General features: G+C 44.7%; 1 protein-coding gene across 2 annotated transcripts in view; it reads left to right on the top strand.

Annotated features, from left to right (window-relative positions):
* The first annotated feature begins 8,886 nt into the window (after positions 1–8,886).
* Slc35a3 (solute carrier family 35 member A3) overlaps positions 8,887–16,739 on the top strand; it is a 42,344-nt gene continuing 34,491 nt past the window's right edge. The window contains exon 1 of one of the 2 annotated variants that reach the window (XM_028890163.2): positions 8,887–9,329. Coding sequence is in view for 1 of the 2 variants with exons in the window: in XM_028890162.2 (XP_028745995.1) it covers positions 9,740–9,757 (18 nt within the window). In the remaining variant the exon portion in view is untranslated. Of the gene's footprint in view, positions 9,330–9,472; positions 9,758–16,739 lie in introns of those variants that run through there. The other variant, XM_028890162.2, reaches the window with a different exon arrangement.

Below are 16,739 nucleotides of genomic sequence, written 5' to 3'. Positions count from 1 at the left end.
GCAGCTTCCAAGGCCTCAGTTCATGATTGATGAGTCCTCTCTATTTGGACCCATGTTGGAACAGTGTGCCATGACAGCTAATTCATGGGAAGACCATTTACCTCCTGGTTTGGATACCAAAGAGAGATAGCAAGAGACCCCCACCTTTTGAGGGAACACTTCCAGTGACCTGAGATCTCTCACTAGGTCCCGTATCGTTTTTTTTTTTTTTTTTTTTTTTTGGTTTTTCAAGACAGGGTTTCTCTGTGTAGTTTTGGTGCCTGTCCTAGATCTCGCTCTGTAGACCAGGCTGGCCTTGAACTCACAGAGATCTGCCTGCCTCTGCCACTGCCCAGCTTCTCTGCTTTATTTTAAGGCATGCTTTCACTATGTAGCCCAGGCTGATACCTGACAACCCTCTCTGCTCTGCTACCAGGGAGCTGGGATTTCAGGTATATGCCCCACACCCACTACAAATGTCTATTTGTGAACGGAAAAAGGGAGTCTATATGGGGATGGGGCGAATTTAATGTAACGGGAAGAGGAAGTGCTGATGAGTTTGGTGGAGTAACCAAGTGAGGTTTCTGGTGCCTGGTAACAGAGTGGTACTGGGATTAAAGGCGTGCACCACCGCCGCCTGGCCCTATATCATTATATATATTTCTTTATTGATTCTTTGGGAATTTCACATCATGTGCCCAATTCCACTCATTTCCCAGGCCCTCTATATCCATCCTTCACCCTTGCAGTATCTGCCCCTAAAAGAAAAAAAAAAACAAAAACAAAAACAAAAAAAAATTAAAACCAACCAAAACAAAACAAAAAACCCACTTTCCGCCTCTGCGCTTCCCACCTCTCCAACACCTCCTCGTTCATCTTAGTGACATTGGGAGAATCGGTGTGTCACTCAGTCGATCCTTTTTTCCTATCAGCTTTACTTGTAAATGTTCATTGCAATGAGTCACTGGTCTGGTTCAAGGCCTCCTCTTGGATATCCTGGGGCCACACCAAGTCGTGCAGATCCTGTAGGTACCGTTCTGTAGGACCAGTCCCTTCACATGCTCCAGTAGGTCATAGATGGGGTAGATGTTAGTGTTGTAGAATATTTAACTGTGTAAAGGTGTGTTACATTTGTTTCTGCTGCCTTTGTTAATGACCTAAAGTTATGTTACTTTTATTCACACTGCATTGTTTAATTATGTAAAGATATGTTGCATTTGTTTCACCTGGCCTGCCTAAGGCACTTGGTTGGTTTAATAAAGAGCTGGATGGCCAATAGCTAGGCAGAGAAAGGGATAGGCAGGGCTGGTGGGCAGAGAGAATAAATAGGAAGAGAAAATAAGAGAGGAGGAGGAGAGAGAAGAGGGAGAAGAAGAGGGGCATGCCCAGGGTCAGAAGCCAGGAGTCCCCAGCCACACATGAGAAGCAAGAAAGAAAGAAAGAAAGAAAGAAGAGAGAGAGAGAGAGAGAGAGAGAGAGAGAGAGAGAGAAAGGAAGGAAGGAAGAAAGGAAGAAAGGAAGAAAGGAAGAAAGAAAGAGAAAAAGCCTAAACATAGATAAAGAGAAACACATTAAAATAAGAGCTAAGATGAGGCCAAGCATTTATAACTGATAAGAAGTCTCCATGACATGATTTGGGAGCTGGTTGGTGACCAAAAAAGAAAAAGCCTGGTACATGTTAGGGTGGGCCAACCTAAGGCGCTGGATTTGGGCCTGGGTGGCAATTGATCTGGTCAGACCTGTACACTGGGCCGCCCCACTCAGACACAGGTCAGAGTCAGTTCTCCCACACCCTGGGTGAGGGGTGGGGCCACCACTCCCGAGTGCAGGGAAGCTCTCCTGTGAGGGTGGGGGCTAGCTTTCTTGCTGCAGTGTCCAGTGAGGGGCAGGGCCAGCTCACCCTGGCTCTCAGATTTTTATCATGCCTGGTTTTTGTTGGTGGTGGGTTTTTTTGTTTTGCTTTGGTTTTTCAAGACAGGGTTTCTCTATGTAACAGTCCTGGCTGTCCTGGAACTCTGTAGACCAGACTGGCCTCAAATTCAAGGATCTGCGTGCCTCTGCCTCCCAAGTGTTGGGATTAAAAGCATGTGCCACCACTGCCTGGCTCATGCATGGTTTTTATGCCACCCCCCAACACACACACCTTTGGTAACATGGGCCACAGACATCAACACAGACCCCAGCTACAGCAGAACCACGGACCTGAGTTTGATTCCTAGCACCAGTGTGGTAGCTCACAACCATTCATAACTTCAGTTTTGGGGGATCTGATGCTCTTTCCTGACCTCCTCGGGCACCAGGCATATATATGGTAGGCATACACACATGCCATCTGTGGTAGTTTGGAAGAAAATGACCCCCAAAGGGAGTGGCACCATTAGGAGGTATGGTCTTGGAGGAAATGTGTCACTGTGGGGGCTGTCTTTGAGGTCTCTTTTGTTCAAGCTTCCCTCAGTGTGACACTTAGTCCACTTCCTGACACCTGCAAGATGCAGGACGCTCAGCTACTTCTCCAGCACCATGTCTGCCTGCATGCCACCATGTTCCCCATCCTGATGATAATGGCCTGAACCTCTGAACTGCAAGTGAGCCCCCCCAAGTTAAATGTTTTCCTTTATAAGAGTTGCTGTGGTCATGGTATCTCTTCACAGTAATAGAAACCTGAACTAAAACACAGTCAAAACATTTCTACATAGAATAAAGAAACCTAATTTTTTTTTCAGTAAACTGGAAGAGACTGGACCTTATGCCACTTGTTAATCAGTAGTTGGTCCTAGCAGAAAATTAGCTGCCTTATAAGAAAGTAATTGGGTGCAGTCATTGAGTATTCACGTGGAAAGGAACTCTATTGTACAGAAGGTGAGCAGAGGTTAACAATGTTTCGGGAAACTTTGGGTTTGGCCCAGTGTAAAGGTCAGCTCACATGCAAGAATGGCTGGGTAATGCTGCCCAGGAATCCTTGGCAAGTGAGTGTGCACTTTCACACTGAAATATATTTCCTTCAACTTCCTTCCACTGACTCATCTCTGGTCTTTCCTTGATGGTGACAAGAACCTGGAAATCCAAGCCCAGGTTTCAGCCTATCTGAGATCGCTGCAGCTTCTGTCCAGGAGCAAGGGTCCCAGGCATTCAGAAGACAGACAGGGATATTGTGGGGATATTTGGTGAGCGACATAATCCACTTTGCAAATGAACTTTACCTGCAAGTGTACTTTAGGATTAGATGAATAAAAGAGCAGCCTGGTCGGAGTCACAGCTCCCAACCTATTCGGAGGCTTAAAGAAGCTCCAGACAAGCTTCAGCAGGACAAGTATATTGCACCTGCCTCTCAGTGTCTGCAAAGGAGCTGGTACTCACTTTGCCATGAAACTGTCACATAAAGGGAAATGCCTAATTTTTTCCTAGTGTTTTGGTTTGTATTTAACTTTGACTCTGAGATAAAACTAATTACTTGACTCTCAAAGGACTTTAGATGATGTATCAGGTGGTAACTGAAATTTTGGTCAGAGTCAACGATCCCTACAGTTGGTCACCAGGAATGTAGGAGAATTTCATCAGGTTCTGAATACATGGGGACAGGGAATGACCTCCATCCAGGAGATGGTCCCCTGGTCCTCCAACCTAGACTAAGTGTATTATAAACACAGAATGCAGAAGAACAGCTCCAACCTGGCAGAGCCCAAACAAGAAGAAGCTGCTGGAGCAGCTTTGCTGGGTGGGCAAAGGAAGTTAAAAAAAAAAAAAAAAAAGCGAATTCATTTCAAAATGCTAACAGAGCCAGCTCAAGAGTTGAAGGCTCACCTGACTATATGCTGTGCGTTGATATGAAAGTAACCTAATTAAAATTCTTTTAAAGAAAACTGATGGACCAGTGGACAATAGCACAGCTCTATGAAGCTTTAGTTTCTACCTGGTTCTTTCCCTTGGAGAACTCCCCAGAACAAGCCAGGTTCAACTCACTTGGTACCTTGAAGTAATAAACAAGACAAAACTGGTTTTTCTTGTTCTCGAGCAGCAATTTCTATTCAATAGCTTTAAGAAAGGTAATGCTATAGACACAAAATATGTGGTAAAGTGATGCTGGGCACCTGCTTCCCTAAGCACTGGATTGTGATCTCTTTCTCCCTCTCTCCCTTCCTCCTTTTCTCCCTCCCTCCCTCCCTCCCTCCCTCCCTCCCTCCCTCCCTCCCTCCCTCCCTCCCTCCCTCTCCCTCCCTCCTCTCCCTCTCTCCCTCTTTCTCCCTCTCCCTCCATCTCCTCCCTCTCTTTCCCTCTCTCTCTGGGTCTCTGTCTCTGTCTCTCTCCCTTTCCCTCTCCCTCTCCCCTCTCTTCCTATAATTCATTTTGGATAAAAATTCTTACAAAATAGATACTATCTGTGGTGGTTTGAAAGCAAATGGCCCCCAAATGGAGTGGCACTATCAGGAGGTGTGGCCTTGCTGGAGAAGGTGTGGTCTTGTTGGAGGAAGCGTGTTACCGTGGAGGCGTGGAGGCGGGCTTTGAGGTCTCATATATGCTCAAGCCACGCCCAGCGAGATCAGGATGCAGTATTTTTATCTCTTTCTCCAGTACCATGTCTGCCTGCACGCTGCCGTAACCCTAGCCGCCATGCTCCCCACCATGATGATAACGGACGAAACTTCTGAAACTGTAAGCCACCGCCTCAATGAAATGTTCTCCTGTAGAAGAGTCGCTGTGGTCATGGTGTCTTTTCACAGCAATGGAAACCCTAAGACACTCTCATAGTTCTGTCTTTTCTTTTTTTCCTACTATGTTTCCCAACTTCTGACATTGTCATTGAATTCTAGGAGCCACTAGCAGTGGCTTTGCCTAAAAGTACTGAATTCTTTGTGTACTTATGCTTGCAATGTCCACTCTACTAACTACTATTTGATCTGGTCTCGGTTCCTGTGGTATGTAATGCATCCATGGTTGTACTTGGGTGTATAAGGCACTTAAATTAGAAAATTAATTTTTTTTTTAAAACTAGTTTACAAAGTAGTGAGTTTCTTTAGTGTGTTTTCAATATGGTATTTTCATGTAGTGCTGTGGGATGGTCTTTCTGTATGCTGTGAATTTATGTTGCTACCATTGGTTAATAAAGAAGCTGCTTTGGCCTATGGCAAGACAGGTTATAGTCAGGTGGGAAATCCAAGCAGAGATATAGGGAGAAGAAAAGCAGAGTCAGGAGACGCCATCCAGCTGCCCAAGGAACAAGATGCCAGCAGACTAGCAATAAGCCTGAGCCATAGACCCAACAGTTTGTAATTAATATTAAGCCTCTGCATGATTATTTTATAAACTGCTGTGGGGCCGGATGGGACACATAAAAGCTTCTGGCTACAATGTAGTATATTTATTTATTTTTGTTTTGAGACGGTATCTCATTGGCTAGTCCTGGCTGGTTTAGAACTCTATACACACCATGCTGGCTTGGAACTCACAGAGATCCACATGCTTCTTTCTTCTGAGTGAGTGCTGGGATTAGAAGTGTATGCCACCATGCCCAACCAATTTTTTTTTTCTTTTTTGAGACATGTTCTCATGTACCTCAGGCTGGCCTCAACTCACTATGTAGCCCAGGCTGGCCTTAGTTCACAAGAATTTTCCTGCTTTAGCCCCACAAGTGCTGGAATCATTACTGATGTGTTAAGTTTAGAGCCTGGGCCCTGGAACCCCTAACAGGCTAGGTTAGACAACTTGTCCTCAATAAGTCAATTAAATGGACAAGAGAATAACTTCGTTGCTGCCAGCATGGTGGTTACAGGATTACACCCTTTGCCTGGCATACAATTTTTATGTGCTAGGCATTTTGTTAAAATGCAGGAAATGGAAAAATCATTAGGATAGCACTGACCTCAAGGAAAGTTGTAACATGAATCTTAAAGGTCTTATAATAAAAAACCCAGAGCCAGATATTGGGGTGAAAGCTGAAAGATCAGAGAAGCAGAACAGCCAGCCACTAGATCACCTCTATGAAACCCTCAGCCTCAAGAGAATGAGTTCCTGTTTCCTCACACCTTATATACCTTTCTGTGTCCTGCCATATTACTTCCTGGGATTAAAGGCATGTGCCACCACTGCCTAGTTCTATTTCTCTCATGTAGCCTAAATGCATCTCTGCCTCCTGAGTGATAGGATTAAAGGTGTGTGCCACCACTGCCTGACTTCTATATCTAATTTAGTGGCTGGCTCTGTCCTCTGATCCCAGGTAAGCTTTATTGGGGTACACAATATATCACCACAGGAAGTGTTTGTTGAGCAATATAAAAGCAAATCACAACAAGAAAAGAAGTGAAATTATATAGATATACACAGAATGATTTGAGATGCTATTGGGGCCAGTGAGAAGGGATTTAGGCCCTTCGAAGAAAGGGAGAAAGAAATGCTTCAAGTTTGAGGATGATAGTTTCTGAGCAGAGTAGGTGGGTCAACTATAAAAACAATGACTGACTGGAAAACATTCTAAAGTTAGTGAAGACCCAAAGAGAGGGATGGGATTGGTCAAACACATTTTGTACACAGGGAAGTAGGTTATGTACTGGGCCATAAATTGTGGAGCCAGCAAAGGGCCAGTGAAAGTATTACTTTTTTCTTAACTGAAAAGAAAGACATGTCCCAAATTAACAGAATCGAGAATGAACATCGAAACATTACAACAGACAACGAAGAAATTCAGAATATTGTAAGTACTTTGAAAACCTGTACTCCATTAAGTTGGAAAAGCTAAGGGAAATGGATGAGTTTCTGGATTCATCCAAACCACCAAAGCTAAAGCAAGAAGAGACAAAAACCTAAGTAGACCTTTGGCCTCCTATTATATTGTTTTTCTCTTCTGCAGCCCCGAGGATTGATCCCAGGGCCCCATAAATGCTAAGCAAGGATTCCTTGAGCTAACCTGACCTCTCCTACATCTTTAAAGCATGTCCTCTTTCTCGGAGAGAGAGAATTTTACAAAGTTGCCCAGGTTAGCCTTGAACTCCTAGGCTCAAGTTATCCTGCCTCGGATTCTCAAGCAGCTAGGACTACAGTTGCATTTTTTATCACACAAGGCTCATCACTTGGCTTCATGCCTTACATTAATGGTGTAAACTTGACCACTTTCACTGTGTTAGGTCATTTTTTCAGTTCCATGCCTTCCAAGGCAGCAAAGCACATGTCACTACTTACTTCATAATTATAAGGGCTTCTGCTTCTATTTTTTTAATCACATTAAAGTTTCTTGGGAAAAAATGAGAAAATCATCCTTTTCTCTGATCAGTGTTTCTGTGACCATGAACATGGTGGTATCTGCCTTAATTCCAGCACTCAAGAGGCCAAGGCCAAAATGAATAAGTTTGTAGCCAGCCTGGGCTATATGGCAAGTTTTAGGGCAGCCTGAACTACATAAGGAGACCCTCTTTTCAAAACCAAAATAAAAGAACAACAGAAAAGAATTTATGTTGTAAGGTATATTTTTCTTACTATATATTTTGAATCCTCTTTTCCTTTATAACGACAGATTTATGGAGTACCAACAGTTTTCTGGGTATCTGTATATACGACACACACACACACACCCCTCAGAATAGGGTCAAGCTGTAACGATCATGTACTAAGCATTTTAAGTTTGTTTTAAAATATGGAGAAAGGGCTCGGTGGGAAAGTACATGAGGTACAAAAGCTTGGGCTTAATTTCCAATAGTTTTGGGGTGTCGGGGTAGGGAAGAGAAAAGGGTAAAGAAAGAAAGCACATGTGATAGCTCAAGCTTGTGATCCCAGAACAGAGAGGCTGAGACAGGATGGTTGCCAGGAGATCAAGGTCTCCAAGGCCAGCCTAGAGCCAGCCTGAGCTACAATGTGAGATCCTGTCTTTACAAGAAAGAAAAAAAGTAAAGATAAGTATTGTATTAGTTACTTTTTGCTGCTTCGAGGAAATCCCTGTGAAAACAACTTGGGAAGGAGGGCTTATTTGGGTTCATGATTGCAGAATTTTTGGTTTATGGTCGCTTGGTTCCGTTGCTTCTGGGTCTCTGGTTGGGGTGTATGTGGTGCGGTAGTTATTTACCAAAAAGCATACTGGCCGCAACAAGAGCCCCCCCCCCCAGAAGGCCTGGTAAGACACACCCTCAAAAGCCAGTGACCCACTTCCAAATAGGCCTGCCTGTTCCACAATTTACACCATCTCCTAATAATACCTTCAAAAATTTAATCCATCAGTGGCTTAGGCCAGAGCCCTCTCTATCCACCCCCTTCTCCCACCACGAAGCCCATTAGCTGGCAACGAGCCTTTACCATAGGATGAACCTTTGGGGGGCCATTTTAGATTCGGACCCAGTAAATATCAAGGTCTAGTTTACATTCCATCATCCAGAAGTTTTCTGAAGACCGGTCTACACGAAGATTTAAAGCGAGGCATTCTGTGCTAAGTCATCTAAGTTTATTTTTCTCTTTGCTGTTTCCTAACTGTGTTCCGTAAGTCATGGTTTTAATCATTGGCAATATGAAGACGCATAAGCTTAATTCTGGGAGCATTGTGTTAACAGGAAATGGGTAAATCTGCTGTATCCGATGATCAAACCGGACCCAGAATATTACATTTCAGCCTGTCCATTGCCAGCATAGGCTACCGTGGTTGGAAGATTTTCGAAATACATTAGAAGGCTTTAAAAAGTAGTATGTTTGAGCTCCTTGCAGACAGGACGAGGTGAATGGTTCTAAGGTGGTCTCTCTCTCTCTGCACCTTTCCCCTGTTTAGTGACACTAAGCCCCTTCTGCATTCCTGAGACGCTCCAGGGCTGTCAGAGAGGGGGCAGGGGTCATTTCCAACCAAACAAGCTGGTTCCTAGACTAAGGTTGGTAACCGGCACCAGGGATAATCTTGTTTTCAACTCACTGGTGGTCATTTTCAGGAGCCAAGATCCGCCTCCCGGTGCTCTATCAGGGTTCTTTGGCCCAAAGGACTTTGCCCTGCCTTAAGTTGCGGGTCATCCTGCCACTTTCTGCAGCCGGACCGTCGGCAGAGACACCCTTCCCATCACGGTCCCGCGACCGGGAGACTGTCACGGGGCTGCCCCGGTGTGACCGCCTCGGGGAGGCGGCTGGCGAGCGCGAAGCTGGGACCACCGGAGCCGAGCAGGGAACGGCGTTTGCCGGGGCCGAGGCGGAAGCCGGAGCCTTTGGCGGACGGGACCGCGGGAACCCGGAAACGCCTGGGCCGCATCGAGGCGGCCCCGGCGACAGAGACGGCGGGAGCCGGCGGCGCTGCGGGTCAGCGGGCGCGGCGGAGCCGGCGGGCTCGGCAGCCTGGGGCGTCCGGCGTCGCGGAGCCCGGGGCTCCAGTGCGGGCAGCTGGCCGAGCCGCACGGCGGGTGAGCGGAAGGGCACGGGCGGGGAGCGGCGGGCGCCGAGGCCGGAGGCTGCGGGCTGGGGTGGCGAGGGGGGCGGCTGAGAGGCGAGGTTGCCTGGGCCACCCGGACCGCAGCGGAGCGCTGCAGCGCTCGTTCCGAGGGAGCAGATGAAGAAGGGGCGCCTTGTACCTCCGGCCCGGACGTGCTGGGACGTTCTGGGTGGAGGAGGAAAAAAGGTCCCGAGGAGAGGGGTGTGGCAGGCGGTGTGCCTGCAAGCTCCAGGCTGACGGGCCAAGTGCCCAGGGGGCCAGGCTGGCGGCCAGTCCTTCCGTGGCTTTGCTCGAGCGCCCGCCCAGTCTGTGAACACGGGGGTAGGGGTGGGTCTGCCCGGCGAGGGCTGTGTGCTCCAGAAGCTGCCGCGACTTCAAGAGATGGAAAAGGTGCCCGTGGTAAGGTTAGACCGAAGGCGATGGGTGTCTGAGACCATGTAAGGTTTCCATCCGAGTGTGTGGGGGGCGGAGGGGGGGGTTCTGAGTATGGAAGAGTGGTGGAGTTCAGTAAACATTTTTTATTTAAGCCAACAGAAGTTTCTGCTAGTTCAAATGAATTAAGGGATATTAAATGTAGTAGTGGGGCTTTTGGTAGCAAGCCACATATATTCTATTTCTTTTGAGGAGCGTGTCCTTTATTATATTCTATTAACTGCAATATTTGAACATGGTACCAGAGTTGAGTCTTTATAGGCACTTACTTTTGTAGTTACAGGTGATGTTTGGTTGTTTCTCATGTGGTGATCTTAACTTCATTGCTGCTAACTCAAGTTGTTTTCCTTTCAGATGAATTCTACGTTTACATTTCTGACTGACTCTCCTCCCTTTGAATTTTTTTCTACCGTGTGTGCCTCTGTTTTCTGGCCTCTGCCAGATACTCTATACTGATACCTTCCAAACGGAACTTACTGCTTTTAGCCTGTCTTGCAACTGCTCCTGTCCTGATTGAACCCGCTTGCACAGGCTCCTTCTCAGTCGCCTTCTTTCCTCTTCCTCCCCTCTACCGCCCCAACCTGTGTTGCTGTGCTGGGGGTGGGGATGGGGGTGGTAGTGAACCTCGTGGGAATATTGGGCGAGCACTCATATCACTGAGCTGTAACTTCAGTTCTTTGTAATTGCTTTTTAAAGCCGGAAATTTAATGCCATTCTCTGGCACTTCTCTCAGAAATACTCAGCAACTATTTATTTACTTAGTGGTTCTGGGGATGGAACATAGGGCATACTGTATGTTAGGTAAGTGCTTTGCTACTAAGAAATCCCCCTAACCTAGAATAGATTTTTAAATAATTTAGGCAGACTTTAAAAACCCTTCAAAATTTAAACCCTTCCGTGACTCAAATCAGTGTGATCCTTTCATTCTTTTTAAAAAGTTACTTTATTCAACATATTGTATGTTTTTAGACAACCTTGGGATTTTTGTTTTTATTTATTTGTTTAGTTTGAGATAGAGTTTCACATCATAGTCCTCCTGGCTGGCCTGGAACTTAATAAGTTAATGGCCTCTGTCTAACGCGTGGCAGTCTTCCATTGGATCCTAATTATCTCTAAAGTAGGATAATTATTACTGGTCCCATTTTATAGAGGGCTATTGAAGATCACACAGGTCAAGTAATTTGCTGTAGGTCCTGCTTCATTTGTGTTTGAAATGGATCTAATATGTACTCAAGCACGTGTCTTTTAAGGAATTTAATATGCTGAATGAATGTAGATAGGTGATAGAATTAATGGAAATAATTTCTCAGTTAAAAGCCTCATTTTATGATTCAGTAACTAGGACTATGTTTATGATTCAGTAACTAGGAGCTTCTTTTCTTGAAAAAATTTGAAAGCTGAGTTCCTATTTGACGTTAAATAACTTTGTGTATTTTTCCCTCAAAGTTCAGATCAATATGAATTGGTTGCTTAATATTAGATTTCAGTTCTAAAAACAGCAAGTGTATTTTAAATCCATTCAACTTAATTGAATGAAAGAGTATAATTCTGTGATGTGTGTGTGTGTGTGTGTGTGTGTGTGTGTTTGTGTGTTTGAGAGTTGTTGGAGATGGATGTAGGGTTGTGTATCATTAGGACTACACAGGCTTGTGCCACTATGCCTGGTATGTGTATATATATATATAAATTTTTAAATTTATTTTAATTAAAAATATTTTTAAACGTTTATTTTCTATATGTATTTGCCTGAATGTATGTATGTGTACCACAGGCATGTAGTGCCACCAGAGCTGAGAAGAAGGTTCTGGATCCTGTGGAACTGGAGTTAAAGATGGTTTTACACCACCAGTGATGGGAATTAAACTCTGGCCCTCTGGAAGAGCAGCCAATGCTCTTAAACTCTGGGCCATCTTTCCAGCGCTGATACATGTTTTAGTCGTCATTTTAAAATGTGTTTTGTTGTTGGTATTTATGGCAGTGACTATTGAAGCTAGAATATTAATCAACTTCAGTGGTTGTCTGCCCAAAACTGTTTATCAACTACACAGAAGATACCATCTCAAATGAAACAAACCAAACCAAACCTAAAAAAAAAAAAAAGATTAAGATGAGTGACTGTATCCTAGGTTAGGAGTGGGGTAGAAATTAATTAGAGTTAATCTAAAGTTGAAGCTTTTGGTCACATCAGATAAAATGCTAAGAAACAAGTTCATTTCACAAAGAAAGGTTCACATATGTCTTTATACCTAATTTCGTTTTTGCCCCTTAAAAGTTGAATGTTTTTTTTCTGGAGCCTGTGAAATGGCTCAGTATTTTTATTTTATGCATATGGGTGTTTTACTTATATGTGCATCTGTACCACTTGTATACAGAGGCCAGGAAAGGGCATCAGATCCCCTGTATCTGGAGTTTTTTGTTATTAGTATTATTAATTGTTATTTTAGCATTTTATGTACCTGAGTGTTTTGCCTGCATTTATGTTTGTGCACCGCATGTATACAGTGCCCTCTGAGGCCAGAAGAGGGCATTGGATGCTTTGGAACTAGAGTTATTGACAGTTGTGAGCTGCCGTGTGTGTGCTGGGAAGTGAACTTGGGTCCCTGGGAAGAAGAGTCAGTGTCTTAGTCACTGAGCCGTCTCTCCAGCCCCAGAATCTCACTTTCTTAATCTGGAAAAGAAATAATACCTCCTTTCCAAATTCAGTTATATTTAAATGAACAAATCTGTGTGTAATGACTAGCAAGAAATTGACATGTTATAGATGCTCGAGGCTCCTACTTAACTTTTGAAGTTGTAGTTATTAGAAAACATTAAGTGAGAACCAGTTTTGTCCTTTGTCTGTCTTCTGTGTACAGAAAGATTTGTCACCATCCTGAATGCTCCAGAGCCCTTATGGAAGACTTACTTTACAAAGCGATCATTCTGTATGGAGGATTTGAATACTAAGGATTTTATGTAGCCTTTTGTAAATCCACCACAGAGAGCAAATGCTGATGTGACAGGTGCTGCTGAGAGGCAGTAAAGGGAATACAACATTGGAAAGAAGAGAATGTCTACCATGTTGCCTAACCTAGGGCGCACAGTCACTTCCCTTAATCTTTTTTCGTTTGTCTTTGCTTTGACTTGAGATGTATCTGCTGATTTTCTAGGTGGTTGATAAACAGTTCTGGGCTGACAACTAGAAGGGCTGAATAACAGTTTCAAAAGTCCCTGGCATCATGTGCATTTGATAAAATCCATGAGTGCTCCTGTAAAGACAAGCACAGTGTGTATGGGGAGGGGTTAAGTGTGTAGGAGGCTGGAGGGATAGTTCATGGTAGAACATGTGCCTAGCATGCAGCAAGTCCCAAGTACCAAGGTGGTGGGGTGGGGGGGTGGGGTGGGGGGGAGAAACACTCCCTTCTCTGCTTGTAGGTCTGTATATCTTCCAGGACTCAGAATACTGTCCTCGCTTAGTGAAGGTGCCTAAGTCTTCCAGGAAGACTTTTTTAAAAGAGACAAATATTTGTTCAAAAAATACAGAAATGAATGGCTGGTTTGAATAGGCAGTAGTTTATGACAGGAAATTTAGGCCAGGACCAGGTTAGGAGGGGCAGTGTAGCCCCTATTTGGTAAGGTGTCAGTTTAACTTTACAAACAAGGAAAGAATGTGATTAAATGCCCATCTCCTTAAGACACCTGCTGAATGGAGTAAGGTAGGGCTGGAAGAGTCTGAGCCTGTCCGTATCTGTCAGCAGGCAGTGTGATGAGGGACTTGAATGAGCATAGTTAATGTAATTCATAGTTTACTGAGTTTAAACTCATCAGATCATAGTGTATCTAAACTTCGGAGACTGGAAGACGTTATGTGGTGGGGTGTGCTACACAATCTTAGGTTTTGATGGTGGTAAAAAAAAGAGGTGCTTGGTAGAGCATAGTGTTGGGGTGCTTGCTGAGCATGGTGAGACTGGGTCCTGTCTCTAGGGTGGCTAAAAAAGTCTGGAATAATTAGTAAAGAATCACTTTGTAACATTGGTAAAGTTTCTCTGACCCTGTGGAAATGAATAATTTTGCGAAGAAAGTCAATGGGCTGTGGTTTTTCACGAGAGGTTAAAGGAATTTTTTTATATGGCATCTTGTTACTGAGTCTATATTTCTCTCTCTCTCTCTCTCTCTCTCTCTCTCTGTCTCTCTCTCTCTCTCTCTCTTTCTCTTCTCTTTTTTTCTTTCTTCTCTCTCTTCTCTCTCTCTCTCTCTCTCTCCCCCTCCCTCCCTCTCTCTGTCTCTGTCTCTGTCTCTGTCTTGTTTTGAGACAGTGTTTCTTTGTGTAATACCCCTGGCTGTCCTAGAACTTGCTTTGTAGACCAGGCTGGCTTCGAACTCACAGAGATCTGCCTGACTTTGCCTCCCAAGTGCTGGGATTAAAGGTGTGGGCCGCTGCTCAGCTTTAACATACATTTTTAAATTGATTCTTTGGGAATTTCACATCATGTACTCCGATCCCACAAATTTCCCAGTCCTTCCATGTCTGCCCTCCACCCTTGTAATCCCCTCCCCCCCCATAGAAATAAAAAATTAAAATGTAAATGAAAAAAAAATCTCACGGATCCCTCTGGGCCACGCCCTGCTCCTCTGTTAACCGAGCGTTCTCTCACAGCTGTCACAGCTCCCTTCCCTCCAGTTCCACTGTGTGTACCACTCCGCTCCTTCTTTCCCGCCTCTCCATCACATACTTGTCCGTCCAGTGGCATTGGGAGCTGCGGCGTGTCACACAGTATACCGTTTTGCACAAACAGCTTTGCTTGCAAATGTTCGCTGCGATGAGTTGTTGGTCTGGTTCAGGTGGCTTCTGCTACACCATCAATACTGGACAGTCAGTGACACTCCTCTCCTCTGTCCTGCTGTTGCCCAGTCATGGACATCCTGCTCTCAGGAACCACACCACCAGGGTCGGCTCTCCAGAGTCCATGCCATCAGGGCCAGCTCTTCCGCACCCACGTCACTGTGGGCACCACCTGGTGGCGGCTGGTGAGGGGTGGGGGGTTGTGGGGCAGGGCCAGCTTAGCAAGGGTCTCGGACATCGACATGGCTCCAGGTGGCAGCCCAGACCACAGGCATCTACATGGCTTTTGGTGGTAATATGGCTAACACGGGCCAAGAATATCAACTCGGCCCTGGCTGCTATAGGACCATGGACCCAGACATGGACCCAGACATGGCCCTCGGCTGCAGCACAGGCCACTTGCATCAGCCTGTTCCTTACCGAGTTGCAGTCTCCAGTACCACCTCTCTCCACAGCACATGGACCACTCACCCTCTCTTTCTTGCTCATCAGAGTGGCGGGATGGATTGGCACACCACGGAGTCTACATTTCTTTAAAGCACTTATTGAACCAATATTAAATGCAGAGAATTAATCTATATACCCCAATTTTCCTGATAACCAATTGATTCTTTTTTATTTTATTTTTTGAGACCTGGTCTATTTACTTCTGGCTATCTTAGAACTCTGTATGCAGATCAGGCAGGTCTCAGATTCACAAAGATCCTTCTGCCTCTGCCTTTTTTTTCCCCACGTATTTTTTTGTTTTTGTGGATTTTTGTTTGTTTTCTGAGACAGGGTCTCTCTCTGTACCCCTGGCTGTCCTGGAACTGGCTATGTAGACTAGACTGACCTCAAACTCAAAGAGATCTGCCTGCCTCTGCCTTCTGAGTGCTAAGATTAAAGGTGTGGGTGTGCTACCACCCTCGCCTGATCAGTTCTTTTTAAGTACTGAAATTTATTTGTTTTCTATACCTCTACATTTGCCTGCATGTATATATGTATTTTTGTGACACGGATCAAACCCAGAGCCTTATTCATGGTAAGCACACACTTTAACACTAAACTTTACCGCATGTGTGCGTGCGTACACGCACACAAACTTATTTGTTACCAGCTTCTTTTCCTAATATTAAGTACTCCCTCCCCCTAATTTGACATAGAGAAAAGTTAATTTGTGTTTTAAAATGTCAGGCTTAATTCCTACATTAGTTTTTCTGTGACTGCTGTAAAAATTAACACAGTTTTGTAACTTAAGACAACAGTTCATTCTCTTAGCAGAGGCTAGAAATCCAAAGTCAATGTTAGCAGGACTTTGCCCCTCCAGTGGCTCTGGGCATGCGTGCATTCTTTCCCTCTCCAGTTTCTGGTGGCTGCCAGCATTCCAGGACTCCATCTCTGAAGACTAGCACCTTCAAATCTCTCTGTTCCTCCTTGTAGCCTACTCCACCTAAGATCTCACTGTAGTCTATCCTTGACCTTGTAAACTTCCTCAGTTTTCTGAGTAAGTGAAATTATAGGCATGTATCACTGTTCCAACTGTTTTCTTCATTTAAAAATGCATTTTTGTTTTACTGAGTTATATTAACAAATAGAAATTGTCTATACAAGGTATACAGCACAGTGATTTTCTGTATATCATTGTACATGGTTATTATTGGTGTCTATTTGGAGGGGTGCTACCCTTGAGAGTTATTTTCAACAAATTTCAAAGAAAAGATGTAAGTAAGCACAGAACTGTGTTTTCTGTGGATCCCAAGACTGTCTTCTCTCTCTGGGGGAGACTTTGTTAAATTGTAGTGAGGCAGAAGTGTGTACACATACTGGATGGGCAAGAAATCTGGGGACTCGACTCATCTTTAACCTAACCATGGCCTGTGGCTGTCTTCTTTTTCCTTTGATGGCACAACTAAGTTGTGGGACTGTCTCTCTCTGTGTCTCTGTGTCTGTCTCTCTCTGTGTCTCTCTCTCTCTCTCTTTTCTTTTCTTTTTTTTTTTTGTTTTTCGAGACAGGGTTTCTCTGTGTAGCTTTGCGCCTTTCCTGGAACTCACTTGATAGCCCAGGCTGGCCTCGAACTCACAGAGATCCACCTGGCTCTGCCTCCCGAGTGCTGGGATTAAAGGCGTGCGCCACCACCGCCCGGCCTT

The sequence above is a fragment of the Peromyscus leucopus genome, chromosome 6 (assembly GCF_004664715.2).
Source record: "Peromyscus leucopus breed LL Stock chromosome 6, UCI_PerLeu_2.1, whole genome shotgun sequence".
NCBI lineage: Eukaryota > Metazoa > Chordata > Mammalia > Rodentia > Cricetidae > Peromyscus > Peromyscus leucopus.
Note: the sequence above shows the minus strand (reverse complement) of the source record. Positions and strands in the feature narration are given on the sequence as shown.